The sequence below is a fragment of the Oncorhynchus masou genome, chromosome 26, assembly GCF_036934945.1.
Source record: "Oncorhynchus masou masou isolate Uvic2021 chromosome 26, UVic_Omas_1.1, whole genome shotgun sequence".
Lineage (NCBI taxonomy): Eukaryota > Metazoa > Chordata > Actinopteri > Salmoniformes > Salmonidae > Oncorhynchus > Oncorhynchus masou.
The window spans coordinates 10709598-10725084 of record NC_088237.1 but is presented as its reverse complement, the minus strand read 5'-3'; the positions used below and the strand labels follow the sequence as shown (position 1 = coordinate 10725084).

The following is a 15487-nucleotide window of genomic DNA, read 5'->3' as shown; positions in this document are numbered from 1 at the left end:
ATAGCAAACTGAGGCACTCTGTGGGTCTGTGCAGCAGTCTGTCTCTTCCTCGGTCTCTCTGTGTGTGTGTGTGTACAGCACTCCCTCTCTCATAGCAAACTGAGGCACTCTGTGGGTCTGTGCAGCAGTCTCTGTCTCTTCCTCGGTCTCTCTCTGTGTGTGTGTGTGTACAGCACTCCCTCTCTCATAGCAAACTGAGGCACTCTGTGGGTCTGTGCAGCAGTCTCTGTCTCTTCCTCGGTCTCTGTGTGTGTGTGTGTGTGTGTGTGTGTGTACAGCACTCCCTCTCTCATAGCAAACTGAGGCACTCTGTGGGTCTGTGCAGCAGTCTCTGTCTCTTCCTCGGTCTCTCTCTGTGTGTGTGTACTGCAGTCTCTGACAGAATGAAGCCACTGAGAGCGAGCCAGGCAGAAAGACAGGCTGGCCAGGTGCTTCAGTGTGTCTGTCTGTCTGATCTCCTCCAGGCTTTAATCAGAGAATAGAATCCTCCGCTGCGGTTTGTTTGCCCCTCTCACTCGTCCCTCTTTTTGACTCTATTCTCTCCATCCTCGCTCCTGAACACTCTCACTTCTCCTCTGCTGTCTCGATCGGAGAGGCTTTTTTTCCAAGAGAAGTGTCTGTTTTGTTAGTTTGGTTCTGCAGAGCTCATCTGCAGTCTGTGTTCTGCTGATGCACTCCACTCTCGACAGAACAGGGAAGTGTGGTCTGTCTCAGTTCCACCAGGCAGTGTGTGCACACTGCATAATGTAACGCTACGCCCCGTTATACTGTTACTGCTACTCACAGCAGACGGGGAGTTGAAATGGAAAGCTTCATTTCTGCGTACCGACACGACGCGTTGCAGCTCTCTGGGAAACGAGAACATTGTTGCAGGCTTTCGGTGGGACTAATGAGTGTGTGATAGCGGGTAGTAAATGCGCATCAGTTCCTCGTCCTCTGTGAACGCCGCCTCGTTAGCAGTCTGAGCTCAGGAACGGCACCGTCCCATTTCCTCTCTGTTTACATGTCTGTGTGCACCACATCTGTCTGGGATAACAGGCAACTTCTGTTATTCTGACCTTGGACTTTTCCTGATATTTGATGTCAAACACACACACACACACACACACACACACACACACACACACACACACACAGTATCTTATCATTGACACGGAGGTGTAGAATCCCTGATTCTGTGTGCTATTGACTGGTTGTTAACCCAATGTGTCTCTATCTGTCCTCAGGGTCGTCTGCTGAACCTGAGCTGCTCTACGGTCCCCACCTTTGTCCTGTCCATCACCGCCACCACTCAGGTACCGTGCGTGCCTGTGTGCGTTTGGGATTTGTGAGTGGGGTGGATCAGCGTCGGGGGCTGTGTGTGTGTGGGTGTGGTGTGTGTGTGTGTGTGTGTGTGCCACTTCGTACAGTAATCGTAGAGATTAGGGTCTCGTCCATTGCTCTACCGCTGGCGCCAGGCCCGCGTCCGTCATGAGAGCGACCGTGACGTTGCCGTGGTAACCGCCGTGTGCTGGTTTGACGATCCGGGTCTTGTCTCATACCTCAGGCCCTGGCTCTGATAGAGCTGTACAACGCCCCGGAGGGACGCTACAAACAGGATGTCTACCTGCTGCCCAAGAAGATGGGTAAGAGACCGCGCTCTATGTCCACACACACACACACCCCTTCATCCCTCCTCTGTCCTCGGTCTCGCGCGCACACACACACACGCTCCCTCATCCTTATTCGCTCAGGCCTCAGCCGGTAGCAACCTGACAGCACCCGTCCGCCTGTCTGAACCTCTGACAATAGCCTTTTAGGAGAACACATTGAGTTGAAAGGGGGATCAGCCAGAATGCACAACAAAGACTCAACTCAGCAAAGAGGAGTACGAGATATCCAGGATGGGGATAAAGATGGTAGGAACTTCTCCCCTGCAGCCATGTCTTGGATTGGGTTATAGATGTTCCATGTCATGATACGAAAGGAACACTGGGTGTTTGTGTATCAGGGTGTGTATGTGGTGCTTAGTCATTTGTCATATTTGTTTACAGCCATGGCGCGTACTAGGAAAATATGTAAATCATGGTAGAATGCCTTCTATTTAGAGAGAAGGGGTGTGTGTCTGGGTGTGCTTCATTCACAGGAGAGTACATCTCATTGAGAGTCTGAGTTTGCATGCGTTGGTGTGTGTGACTGCAGCTGATAGCGAAGCCCCCCTAGCGTCTAGAGTAAAAACGAGGCTCAATATAGGTCAGCCTGTCAGAGCCTGCTGCTAAGCTCACTGCACCATCGCTGACGGAGAGAGGAGGAGGAGGAGGAGGAGGGAGGGAGGGAGAGACCGAGACGGAGACCAAATACATTAGTAAATAGCCAACAGCCCTGTGTCCCTGCGAGCTAAAGTAACTTAGCGCTCTCATTCTCTTTGTCTCTGTCTTTCTCTGGCTCTTTTTTCTCTCTCTCTCCCTCCTTCTGTATTACTCCAGATGAATATGTGGCCAGTCTTCACCTGCCTACATTCGATGCCCACCTCACAGAGCTGAGTGATGAGCAGGCCAAGTACCTGGGCTTGAACAAGAACGGGCCCTTCAAGCCAAACTACTACAGGTAAACATTAACGCCTGAATGCTTAGATTGCCTGCTAACATTGTATGTCACATACACTGACTATGCCAAACATGATGAACACCTTGCTAATATTGAGTTGCAGCAAGGTGTTCGAAAGCGTTCCACAGGGATGCTGGCCCATGCTGCCTCGATGCTTCCCACAGTTGTGTCAAGTTGGCCGGAAGTCCTTTGGGTGGGGGACCTTTCTTGATACACACGGGAAACCGTTGAGCGTGAAAAATCTGTTCAAAGGCACTTAAATCTGTTGTCTTGCCCATTCACCCTCTGAATGGCAGACATGCACAATCCATGTCTCAATTGTCTCAAGGCTTAAAAATCCTTTTTCAACCTGTCTCTTCATCTACACTGGTTGTGGATTTAACAAGAGATTAACCATGATTCACCTGGTCAGTCTATGTCATGGAAAGAGCAGGTGTTCTTAATGTTTTGTCTACATGTGTCATGGCGTTATATTACTACGGTGTGATGCTATAAATACAGTGTATCAGAGTTTTATAATGAGAAGTCAATTAATCAATCAGATGTATTTATAAAGCCCTTTTATAAAAGTGCTTATACAGAAACCCAGCCTAAAACCCCAAACCTCAAGCAATGCAGATGTAGAAGCACTGTGAGACTGCTATGCTGCTAGAGAGATTGTTCCATTCTTCCCATGTTACATAACAGTAACATGATTTGACCATATTTTTTTTTTCTCCCCAAGGTATTAAACCAACTCTGAAATGAAGAAAATACCAAGGCTCCATAAATCGTACAGAACCCAGAAGAAAGGCGAGAGGAGGAGCTCTGTGCTTATTGGTCAGAGTGGAGGGCGTGGCTTTACCTGCGCTTTGGCAGTGTTTATTTATTTACGCTAGAATAGTGTAACTAACCTTTTTTTGAGCTGCTCCTGCCATTTTTGCGCTCCTTCGCTAGCGTCTCCTGGAGTTTCCACCATTTAGTTTTCTCTTAGCTACACATGTGTGTCAGTCAGTCGTACGTAAAAACTCCCTTGCGAGATCTTTTTATTGTTCGTTTTAAAAGCTAAAGATGGAGAAACTATTGATGAAGAAAAACGAGAAAAAAAACTGAAATGTACAACAACAACAAATCTGAACTATGACCTCTGAAGATTTAGTGATGGACATGTGGTTCATGTCCTGTTGTCTGTCTTTTCCTACTCTTGATTTGTGTTTTGTTTTCAATGATAAATTGAAAGGGATTAGATGAAGAGGTGGGGGTGTGGGGGGGGGGGGGGGGGGTCATTGGGTCCAATCATATCCTGTCTTTCATTTGATCATTTGATTCAGATTTTTTCGTTGTCTTGTTTTTAGGTATGTTTTAATGCGTTGATTGTCCTTTTCCCTCAATCAAACTGGACCGAGACAGGCGTGGGGCCGGGTTCTTTCCCTGTGATAGGTGGGAGAGGGAGGTCTCAACCAATCACTCAAACACAGGGAATCCATCTCAGCCGCCTGTCCAACAGTCACTCAATAATAAACGTTGTTCCTCTGCTCCCACACTGCTCTCACGATGATGCTAGTGTTGAAGTTATATGAAAAGTATTCCGCCAACCAGAGTTTATGACATCCACGATGTCCGGAGCTAGATTCTCCTTTCAAAGCATTATACTGAATTATAAACTGGGTCGTTCGAGCCCCGAATGCTGATTGGCTGAAAGCCGTGGTATATTAGACCTTATACCACCATGACAAAACATCTATTTTTACTGTTCTAATTACGTTGGTAGCCAGTTTATAATAGCAATAAGGCACCTCTGGGGTTTATGCTATATGACAAACCACGCGTCGTACATGAGAACAGCCCTTAGCAGTGATATATTAGCCATATACCACAAACCCCCTCGTGCTTTATTGCTTAATTAGAGGCATGACAGGTATGGGAGATCATTACAAGGGGATATATTTAGATATTTATGTAGAAATGTGGATTTTTCTATCTTTCCTCCACCCATCTAATATCTTACCTTTTTTTGAAATTAAACATCTGTCTCATTATAAAGATAAGCAATTAAATGTTATATGATAGGTGTAATAAATGTTCTGGATGATTTTTTTGAATGCTGTGACAGACTATTTCACTGAGATGCAGAATGTACTGCCAGGCTGGTACTTGTTTCTTTGGCTGAGTCCTCAATAGTAAGCAAATCTGTATAGTACTTACAGCTCCAAAACCAATTGGTACATATAGCCGTTGTCAGGGGTTAGTTGTGTTTAACTGCAGTGAGGCTATAGCTTGATGACTGGATCATTACATAATGCTTGTAATTAGTTGGGGACCTACATTTCACATGTTCTAAAAAAAAAAAAAAAAAATGTTACCTCTTCAGGCTTCAGTTTACCTCGTTGTTCCAATTTCTTATGTATTTATGATAAAAGGTAATAGTCACCTTTTTATAAATGTCCAAGATTTGGTGTCATCGTTAGTTTGCTGAGGTTTTCTGTTGAGGGCCAAACTCCTCTGGTACGATTATTAGTCCGACTTAATTTACTCAACATTTTAGATCAACTTTTCGATTCCCAGCTGTTAAAGTTTTCTCCTGAACCAAAAGCCCATAGTACAAGCCAGCGGGGAGGATCTAGCTTTTCTTTTTCTTTTTTATATCCATGAGAATATACGCCCATATGCTCCCAATCCTACATTCTAAACCCTCACTGTGTTCATGTCATACCTGTGAGCTACCATTTGTGCATTTATGCCCCCCCCCCCCCCAGCCTCCATAATAACCATCCAAGTCAGAGACCCTGTCTGTGTGACCATCCATACTACTCATATGTCTGTTTGTCTGACTTTTAGAACATTACCCGTGTGTGTGTGTGTGTGTGTGTGGGTGGGTGGGTGGGTGGGTGGGTCATTTGTTGTTAGGACATGGTTGCTTCGATGCAGTTGTCTCAGGATCATAGCCTGTGCGTTCCGGGGGTGAAAGAGCATTAGTCGGTCCAATAGCTGCATCACACGGGCAGGGTTAACGCCAGCATCTTGTATGGTTAACTCAAAAGTATAGGAATTACAGCATATCAACTCTTGTATTTATTGTTGTAAATCCTCAGTCAGTACAAATGGAAAATTCTTCTCAAATTTTTAAGTTGTCGAAACGATGTTTAAACATTGCAAGTGATAATGATAGATGAGCAATAATACATCTGTAATCTCAAAGAATAAAAATGTAAAATATTGTATCAACCTTTGTCGTCTATGTGCTGTATTTGTATTCATTTTCATGTATTTCCTTGAATATACCTACATTTAGATAGACAGATTGCCACCAATGCCTATTAGGCATTTATGGCTGCGTTTACACAGGCAGCCCAATTCTGATCTTTTACCACAATGCTTTTAACCGATCAGGTCTTTTGGCAATTATTGGACAAAAGATCAGTATCGGGCAGCCTGTGTAAACTGATTTCCCATGACCTTGAGTTCAAAGAATGACGGACATCAATAATGACAACACTTGAGAGAGGAACAGAGGATGTTATGCGAAGTGCTAGAAACAAAGTATGATTGTGAACTAGGGCGTTTCACTACAGCTTGGATGATTTGATCACTAGGCGCTGGTACCAGTGGCTGGCCAAGTTTAACAGGATGGCTTTAGGTTATGTTCCCTCAATGGTGTTAAACAAGTCATGTACTATAAGACTTATTTATGACTGCAGTTAAATTGTGAAAGAACATGCTTGTAACATTAACACTGGTTATTCAGTGACTCAACAAACAATATATTCTGTGTCCATTTTAATTATGTTCTCAGTACTCTTATGCATTTGGATACTTATTCAGTCATGGGGTTATAATTGGGCTCTGCGCTCAGATGAAATTGATTACTGTGTTGCCAGATGACACAGTGATGACACAGTGGGGGGGTGACACTGGGTGTGTCTCGAGCAGTCGAAAGCAGCTGTTGTTGCCACTCAGTCAAGAGTTGTCATGAGTGACCTAATCAGAGTGCACCCACTCTGCTACAGACACTCTGAGGCACACACACACACACATCAGTTTCATTCAGTTCATGTAAAAGAGTTGTCACACAATGGCAAAAAAACGCAAGTTAAAGAATTCATTATTAAACTGTTGTTTTGGTCCCTAACAGCCACCAATATTAACCATATGAAATCAAATGTATTTGTCACATGCGCCGAATACAAAAAAAAGATGTAGACTTTAGAGTGAAATGTTTACGTACGAGTTCTTTCCCAACAACGCAGATTAAAAAAAAAAGCTGCTAATAAAAAAAATAAAAAAATAGTAACACCATTTAAGGTGGCCTTAACAGAATGACATGAACACAGGTGTTTCACACCATAATCATGTTTGTTTTGACCAGCGTTCTTCATTCATAAATCCCTGCACACAGTATAAACACCCTCGCATCCAACCAGCCACCATGCGTCAAGTTCACGTCCGTGAAACAGATACGACCTTTGCGCTTTCATTAAACTGTACACTCCAATCAGATCATGTTAAGTGCTTTTCTCAGCCAGGGGTTGTTACGGGGGGGCTGAGAGGGGAGCCAGGCGATCTACACCAAGCAGCCTCCTGCTACAGTCACTAATCAATAATTCACTCCGTTCACTGTGGCGGTGGTGGGATGAGAGTGACTGTTGAGTGGTCTCGGTCTCGTCTATCGATCCCTACATTACCAACACTCAATGTGACAGCTTGCCTCAAGGGATGGATGTTTTGGGGGAATATTAAATTCCCTCTAGAGCAGTGTTCTTCAATCATGATCCTGGAAGCCCTGACAGGGTGTGCAGGCTTTTGTTCTGGCCCAGCAGTAACATACCTGATTTGACGAAATAGTCATCAAGCTCTTGATTAGTTTAAACTGCTTTGTTACTCTCTCGGTATGAAATCATTTTATTGACGCATAAGTTTCGTGTCCTGTCTCAGGTCTTGGATTGATTGAAATACCCGCTCTGACTAAGGTGTGGAGGAAATCACGATATGACAGATAACATATGCACAATCCAGTCATTCTGACAGATCAAGATGGATTACACAGCTGTGTGAAGACGGTGTGGTTACATTCAAGCAATAGATGCAAGTGAATGGCCTATCAGTACTTTGTTATAATAGCACATGTTTCATGCAATCCACAGGAACGGACAATGTTTCTAATGCAGGTGCCATTATGGAATGCTCAGCATCAGCACCAATTCATTGACCGCATTAGATCACTCGCATCACCTACCCCACTGATTCACTAGTGGGCAAGACCAACCCGCCAGTCACCATTTACAGTAGAAGTTAACCCCGCCCTCTGGCGTCCAGTCAACCAATCACACGGACGGGGACGGATTTTCTGAACTTGGAATACTGAAATCTGTTACAATTTGACAGGCTCGAGAGCCTTACCGGAATGCACGAGCTGCAGAGAAAGTGAACGAACCGATACAGAAAGATGCAGGCGGACGAAATGGAGGTACCTATCATTAATAACACTAACAGTTACTGCAACAAGCAAAGGCCTCTGCCGAATGGGAGAGATGTGTTCAAGAATCTGCTGAAGGATTGGGAGGTAAAGCCAGTTTGTAGCTACTCGTTGAGCCGGTATAGAGGGGTCGGTGTCGGTGTGGTGTGTTGTTGCTGGGGAGCTTTAAATGCCCTTTTGCTACAGAGCCGCTTTTGAAAGCTTGCAGCCCGGGTTGTTATTTTGGTGACAGCGCAAGTGGATGCTATAAATACCTTAAGCTTATGGTTAATTCTGAACGTGGCAAATGCAGGTAGCTAATGTGACTGTCAATGTCCAGGCCGTTTTGTGGTCGGGTCTTGTCTTGCACCCGCCGCCTGTGAATTTGTGCATCGTAGACCGGTGTCAGATTGGCAAATATACAGTAGGTTTATATACACCGTGTTGATGTTAATTCGGTGTGTCCCATATGCTCGGGCAGCAGCCTATCTGTAGATATGTCAGTGTGTGACTCAAATATTATTTTTGAATTGCATTTTTTGTCAGTGCAGGAAGAGTGGATTTTAAATGGATAGAATAAGGCATAGGCTATTAGCTAGTTTCCTAATTATTACATATTAAGTTGTAATTACTAACTGGATATTTATCAAATACAAAAACACACTAATAGGTTTTCAAAATGTTTCTGTAATTATATTGTACCTCAATGGCCTGTAGTTGCATTCAAGTAAACATGCTTGACATTAAGTTCCATACTACTATGATACAGAATATTGTTTTCTAATAACTAATTAATTCAGCCATTAAAAGTGAAAAACAAATCAATAGCATTTTGAATTCATGCATTGGCAGTGCAACCCAGATCCAGACTAGCACTGCTAGTGGGTGAACTGTGGTGGTAGGTAGCCTACATCTTCATTTTTTATGTCACCTTTATTTAACTAGACAAGTCAGTTAAGAACAAATTCTTATTTACGAAGACGACCTACCCCGGCCAACACCTGGTGTAGTCAATATCTAAGACTAGATTCAGTGCGCAAGCCACACAATGTACGCCGAAGTCATCATTGCCGATATGAGATATGATCAAACCACTTAATTATCTTTCTTTGTCCAGGCTGTTCCTCATGTGATCTGTGTTCACGTTTATTATTGCATTGGCCCATTGGCTTGGCTGGCTGGCTTTGGTCATAGGTTATTTTTAACAAATGCTCATGTGAGAGGAGGGTTGATGGGGGCTGGTGGGTATTTTGACGTGATGCCCAGTGTTTGCGCACACTGACGGCGGAGCGCAGGGTTCACTGTGCCAGTGTGGAAGGAAGGGCAGTGTTCATAGCAAGCTGGTTGGGGGGTGGATAGGATTGTTGATGCCCATGGGTAGCTGAGTGAGAGACACCAAATTCCCCACTCTCCTTCAGACAAACATGAAAGAGCTCCATTGAGAGCAATAACAATAAAAATGTTTTTTTTTTTCGTGCAACAGACACAAACCTTTTCTCTGAAGACCAAAATATCTTCCCTAGTGATTTCCCCCCAAAGCTTACCTCCATTGTCACCCTGTCACACTGTGAGACTATTGGCCCCTGAACCCCAGGCTCATCCTCTGGGAATGTGTCATTCTCCCCGTCAGAGGGTACGCCGTCATCTACTCTCCTTAGCCTGCTGTGACTCCTACTCTCTCAGCCGTCTGAGATGCACAGTGTGTGTGTGGGTCATTCTGAGTCCAGCCCAGGTTTCTAATCTGGATGCAGAGGAATGGACAGAAGTGGAGTGTGAAAAATAGCAGCCAGTTTCTGATTTCTGAATGACTTATTTGGACACACGTTCCACTGACTCAGAATGTCTTCGTTCTAAGATTGTGTCTGAAAATCACCTCGTACGACACAACAAGTCTGCATCTGGATTGGGATCTGTGCCAACAAATCATTAGGCCAAACGATTCTTACGTTTTTAATCGCTCCTATTGGATCTCAACCTAATCTGACAGACCGTTTCTGTCTCTGAGGCTTTGGGTTCTTCAGGTTCCAGTGAATTACAGATGTTAGCTTATCCCTGGCTATCACTGCCCTTCTGTGGTAGGACGCATGGGAAATACAACTATAGACAGTCCTCACACTTCAGCAAAGGCTCAGGCACTGACACGTGCCATTTAAGGACCGTGATTCGCTGTCATTTTCTTTGTCACTAATGGCCGGTCTCAACCTATTTCAAAGTCGAGTCTGTCTCTGTCCAAGTGCTACGGCCTTTTGTATTGGCTGTTGTTGTTCTGCGGCGCTTTGATAACTGTTGAGGTCGTCCATACTGTATCAGTCTGTCTCCATACCGTATCAGTCTGTCTCCATACCGTATCAGTCTGTCTCCATACCGTATCAGTCTGTCTCCATACCGTATCAGTCTGTCTCCATACCGTATCAGTCTGTCTCCATACCGTATCAGTCTGTCTCCATACCGTATCAGTCTGTCTCCATACCGTATCAGTCTGTCTCCATACCGTATCAGTCTGTCTCCACCTGGGAAAATAATGCGTTTAGCGGCTATGACGGCTAACAGAGGCGGGCCCTGTCTCTGTCCTTATTCCCACCGTGTGTGTGTGTGTGTGTGTGTGTGTGTGTGTGTGTCATGTGCCTTCATTTCCCTTTGCAATTCTGCCAAGACTTCAATGTTGTTTTCTGTTTTCAGAGCTCCATGGAGTCCCCTAACCTGGAGTTTGAGTATGGGGACACAGACAGCCAGACTGCTGAGCTCTCAGGTAAGGTCTCTAAACCCTATCCCGGCGGTCACCAACCCTAGACCTGGGCAGCTATTGGGCAGGCTTTTGTTCCAACCACAAAGCACATTATTCAAGCACCTTATTGAACAGTTGCTGGAACAAAATCATGCAAGGTAACCCCTGTAGAATTGTTGATCACTGTTGTACAGTGCTGTGCTTGTAAGCAGCTACATGGGATTGAGTCAATGCAAGGTCATATTTTTCCCTTGTTGAATGCAGCTGCATTGGTTTGGTCGCTAGTCCCGCTGAGACATTAGCTTACACAAACACACACTACCGTTGCTCTCTTGTGACTGTACCTCAGGCTGCAGTGACTGTTGACATTTAACATCTGTATACTCGTTGAAGAAGGATTAGTCAGTGATGTCATGAATCTAACAAAAACACGACAGAAAGGATAACTGGGAGCCAAATCGATTCTTTATGAAAGGTACTTAGTGAAAGAGTTGGCTTATAATATATGCAATTTAGCAGATACTTTTATCCAAAGCGACTTAGTCACATTGCTTCCATGAATTTGACAAATGTGTGGCCCCAGGAATCAAACCCACAATCCTGGCGTTGTAAATCCCATGCTTTACCAACTGAGCCATACAGGGCTTCCACTACAGTATACCCCGTGATGTCTTTCATGGCATTAGCTCTGTTGAATCCGTCAGTACTGTACGTCATCCTGTCTGTCTGATGGTTCCCCTGTCTCTCCTGTTTTCCCACAGAGATATACAGTTACACGGAGGAGCCCGAGTTCGCCCTCAACAGGGACTACTTTGAGGAGGACTTCAGGAACCATGGTACTGTTACCTTCTTGTCTGTCAGTGGCGGATTTGTCTTTCGAGCCAACTGTGTGTGTGTGTGTGTTTGTGTGTCCGTCCTTGCGCAAACGCACACGTTTTTTTTTTCTAAAGCAGCGAGTGTGCCAGAAGGCTTTCTGACTCACCTTGAACACGCTGTTTGTTTGCATACCCTCTAATGTGTTTGCCTGTTAATCTAGCATTTACGGAGAGAGAGAGTATGTAGAAGTGCAATGGAATGGATTCTCGCCCTGGTAATCATCTGGAGAGAGAGAGTCTGATAGAGAGAGGGGGTGAAAGGGAGAGAAGGATGGAGGGAAAGGGAGAGAGGGTCGAGGGAGCTGATTAATTGACCGCTCCCAGGTGTAACATTTCCCTTTTTCTGTAAGTGGTTCAGAGGGAGAGAAGGAGGGAGAGTATACAAGTGAACTGTCATCAGTGTTCTGCCCAGTGGTGTGTGTGTGTCTGTCTGTGTGTCTGTCTGTGTGTCTGTGTGTGTCTGTCTGTCTGTCTGTCTGTCTGTCTGTCTGTCTGTCTGTCTGTCTGTCTGTCTGTCTCTCTCTGCTTGCTTGCTTGCTTGCTTGCTCTAACCTGACACTTTCAGCAGGAGGTGTTGGGAGAAGGTCACACATACAGTTGAAGTCAGAAGTTTACATACACTTAGGTTGGAGTCATTAAAATCATTTTTCAACCACTCCACAAATGTCTAGTTAACAAACGATAGTTTTGGCAAGTCAGTTAGGACAGGATACCTACTGTGTGCATGACACAAGTCATTTTTCCAACAATTGTTTACAGAAAGATTTGTTTCACTTATAATCTTATAATCACAATTCCAGTGTGTCAGAAGTTTACATACACTAAGTTGACTGTGCCTTTAAAGAGCTTGGAAAATTCCAGAAAAAGCTTTAGAAGCTTCTGATAGGCTAATTGACATAATTTGAGTCAATTGGAGGTGTACCTGTGGATGTATTTCAAGGCCTACCCTCAAACTCAGTGCCTTCTTGCTTGACATCATGGGAAAATCAAAAGAAATCAGCCAAGACCTCAGAAAATCAATTGGAAGCAATTTCCAAACACCTGAAGGTACCACGTTTATCGGTACAAACAATAGTACGCAAGTTTAAACACCATGGGACCACACAGCTGTCATACCGCTCAGGAAGAAGACGCGTTCTGTCTCCTATTGATGAACAGACTTTGGTGCAAAAAAGTGCAAATCAATCCCAGAACAACAGCAAAGGACCTTGTGAAGATGCTGGGGGAATCAAGTACAAAAGTATCTATATCCACAGTAAAACAAGTCCCATATCGACATAAACTGAAAGGCCGCCCAGCAAGGAAGAAGCCACTGCTCCAAAACCGCCATAAAAAAGACAGACTATGGTTTGCAACTGCACATGGGGACAAAGATTGTACTTTTTGGAGAAATGTCCTCTGGTCTGATGAACCAAAAATAGAACTGTTTGGCCATAATGACCATAGTTATGTTTGGAGAAAAAGGGGTGGGCTTGCAAGCCGTAGAACACCTTCCCAACCGTGAAGCACGGGGGTGGCAGCATCATGTGCTTGGGTGCTTTGCTGCAGGAGGGACTGGTGCACTTCACAAAATAGATGGCATCATGAGGGGTGGGGAATCTATGTGGATATATTGAAGCAACATCTCAAGACATCAGTCAAGAAGTTAAAGCTTGGTCGCAAATTGTACTTCCAAATGGACAATGACCCCAAGTATACTTCCAAAGTTGTGTCAAAATGGCTTAAGGACAACAAAGTCAAGGTATTGGAGTGGCCTTCACAAAGCCCTGACCTCAATCCTATAGACAATTTGTGGGCAGAACTGAAAAAGCGTGTGCGAGCAAGGAGGCCTAGAAACCTGACTCAGTTACACCAGCTCTGTCAGGAGGAATGGGCCAAAATTCACCCAACTGATTGTGGGAAGCTTGTGGAAGGCTACCCAAAACGTTTGACCCAAGTTAAACAATATAAAGGCAATGCTACCAAATACTAATTGAGTGTATGTAAACTTCTGACCCAGTGGGAATGTGATGAAAGAAATAAAAGATAAAATGAATCATTCTCCCTACTATTATTCTGACATTTCACATTCTTAAAATAAAGTGGTGATCCTAACTGACCTATGATAGGGAATTTTTAAATGTCAGGAATTGTGAAAACTGAGCTTAAATGTAATTGGCTAAGGTGTATGTAAACCTCCGACTTCAACTGTACATACATACATACATACATACATACATACATACATACATACATACATACATACATACATACATACATACATACAGGAACACGCACATCTTGCCAAACTCTGCTCTGCAGCCGTTGCCTCTCTTCGCGCCAGGACAAACAGAGCTGCCTTAGCTGTGGTTTTTCAGCCATACCTACCGTGACCAACTGTTCCATATCATGAGCACTGTTATTAAACAGCTGGTCGATTACGTTTTATCTCCTAATGTGAATCCTTTTGGCCGGATGAATTGTACTGTGTCCATTTTGATGGTCTAATCTCCACATTCATTCGACCCCTCTCACATTCTTTCAAACTCTGCCCAGTTCGTTGCTGTGCTGTAAATGCGGATGTATTCTTACTCAGCTTACCGAGTTAAAGGAAGGTTCATCATGAGGAACACTACATGTGTAGCGCCAGGCATTCAATTCCACAGAGCTTTATTGTCCCCAAAGGGCAATTTTGTTGCAGCTGCAGCATATTACATAAATTAAGAGAGCTAGGCTACGTCTTGTTCTTCCCACTCTGTTTCCATAAAGCCAATAGGAATGAATAGCTGGATCCGTGGAAAGCTTGGCTGGCTGGCTGTGCGGCGGAGAGAGATAGGAGATGTGCTGTCTCTCTGTATCTGGGTTTTGAAATATGTCAAACGGTGACGAGGCCCCTCATCAATGTTTTAACACATCTGCCAGACTGCCACTTTCCATCACTGCTAAATCTGTTATGCACCCATGTCCTCTGCGTCGCTAGTCTCCACCCACTTTTATCATAATGACCATTATCAGAGCACTTCTCAGAGCCGCGCATTAAAAATTACCTGGGATGAACTTCATACAGGGGAAGTTTTGTCAGAGAGTGAGTGCTTTCAGCAAGTATTCACACCCATTGACTTTTAACACATTTTGTTGTGTTACAGCCTAAATTAAGATTTTGTGTCACAGGCCTACACACAATGCTCCCTATTTTCAAAGTGGAGTTATGTTTTTAGACATTTTTAATTAAAAATGAAAAGCTGAAATGTCTTGAGTCAATAAGTATTCAACCTCTTTATTATGGCAAGCCTAAATACCTTCAGGGGTAAAAATGTGCTTTTAACAAGTCACCGGTTATATGTATAATAAATGTTCGTAATACCTCATCCCTGTGCCAGACATTCAATTATCTTTAAGGTTCCTCAGTCCAACAGTGAATTTCAAACACAGATTCAAGCACAAAGACTAGGGAGGTTTTCCAATGCCTCGCAAAGAAGGACACCAATTTGCAGATGAGTAAAAAAAATAAAAAATAAAGTCTGACATTGACTATCTTTTTGAGCATGGTGACGTTATTAATTACACTTTGGATGGTGTATCAATACACCCAGTCACTACAAAGATAACTCAGTTGCTAGAGAGGAAGGAAACTGCTCAAGGATTTCACCTTGAGGCCAATGGTTACTTTAAAACAGTTTCAGAGATTAAAGGCTGTGTGATAGGAGAAAACTGAGGATGGATGAACTCATCACTGAGTACCAATGATCAACAAACAACTTGACAGAGCTTGATGAATTTAAAAAAGAATAATGTGCAAATATAGTACAATCTAGGTATGCGAAGCTCGTGGAGACTTACCCAGAAAGACTCACAGCTGTAATCACTGCTAAAGGTGATTCTAACATGTAT

General features: G+C 44.0%; 2 protein-coding genes across 7 annotated transcripts in view; both read left to right on the top strand.

Annotated features, from left to right (window-relative positions):
• The window catches only part of LOC135514781 (putative adenosylhomocysteinase 3), a 54839-nt gene extending 49048 nt beyond the window's left edge, over positions 1-5791 (top strand). For 2 of the 4 annotated variants that reach the window (XM_064938377.1, XM_064938376.1), the window contains exons 14-17: positions 1227-1295; positions 1547-1625; positions 2466-2586; positions 3311-5791. In XM_064938377.1, the coding sequence (XP_064794449.1) occupies positions 1227-1295; positions 1547-1625; positions 2466-2586; positions 3311-3317 (276 nt within the window). In that variant the 3' untranslated portion in view covers positions 3318-5791. Of the gene's footprint in view, positions 1-1226; positions 1296-1546; positions 1626-2465; positions 2591-3310 lie in introns of those variants that run through there. The other 2 variants (XM_064938378.1, XM_064938379.1) reach the window with 1 other exon arrangement.
• A 2150-nt stretch (positions 5792-7941) lies between these two features.
• Positions 7942-15487, top strand: part of strip2 (striatin interacting protein 2) — a 44498-nt gene continuing 36952 nt past the window's right edge. For 2 of the 3 annotated variants that reach the window (XM_064938369.1, XM_064938368.1), the window contains exons 1-3: positions 7942-8125; positions 10697-10766; positions 11504-11578. In XM_064938369.1, the coding sequence (XP_064794441.1) occupies positions 8009-8125; positions 10697-10766; positions 11504-11578 (262 nt within the window). In that variant the 5' untranslated portion in view covers positions 7942-8008. The remainder of the gene's footprint in view (positions 8126-10696; positions 10767-11503; positions 11579-15487) is intronic. The other variant, XM_064938370.1, reaches the window with a different exon arrangement.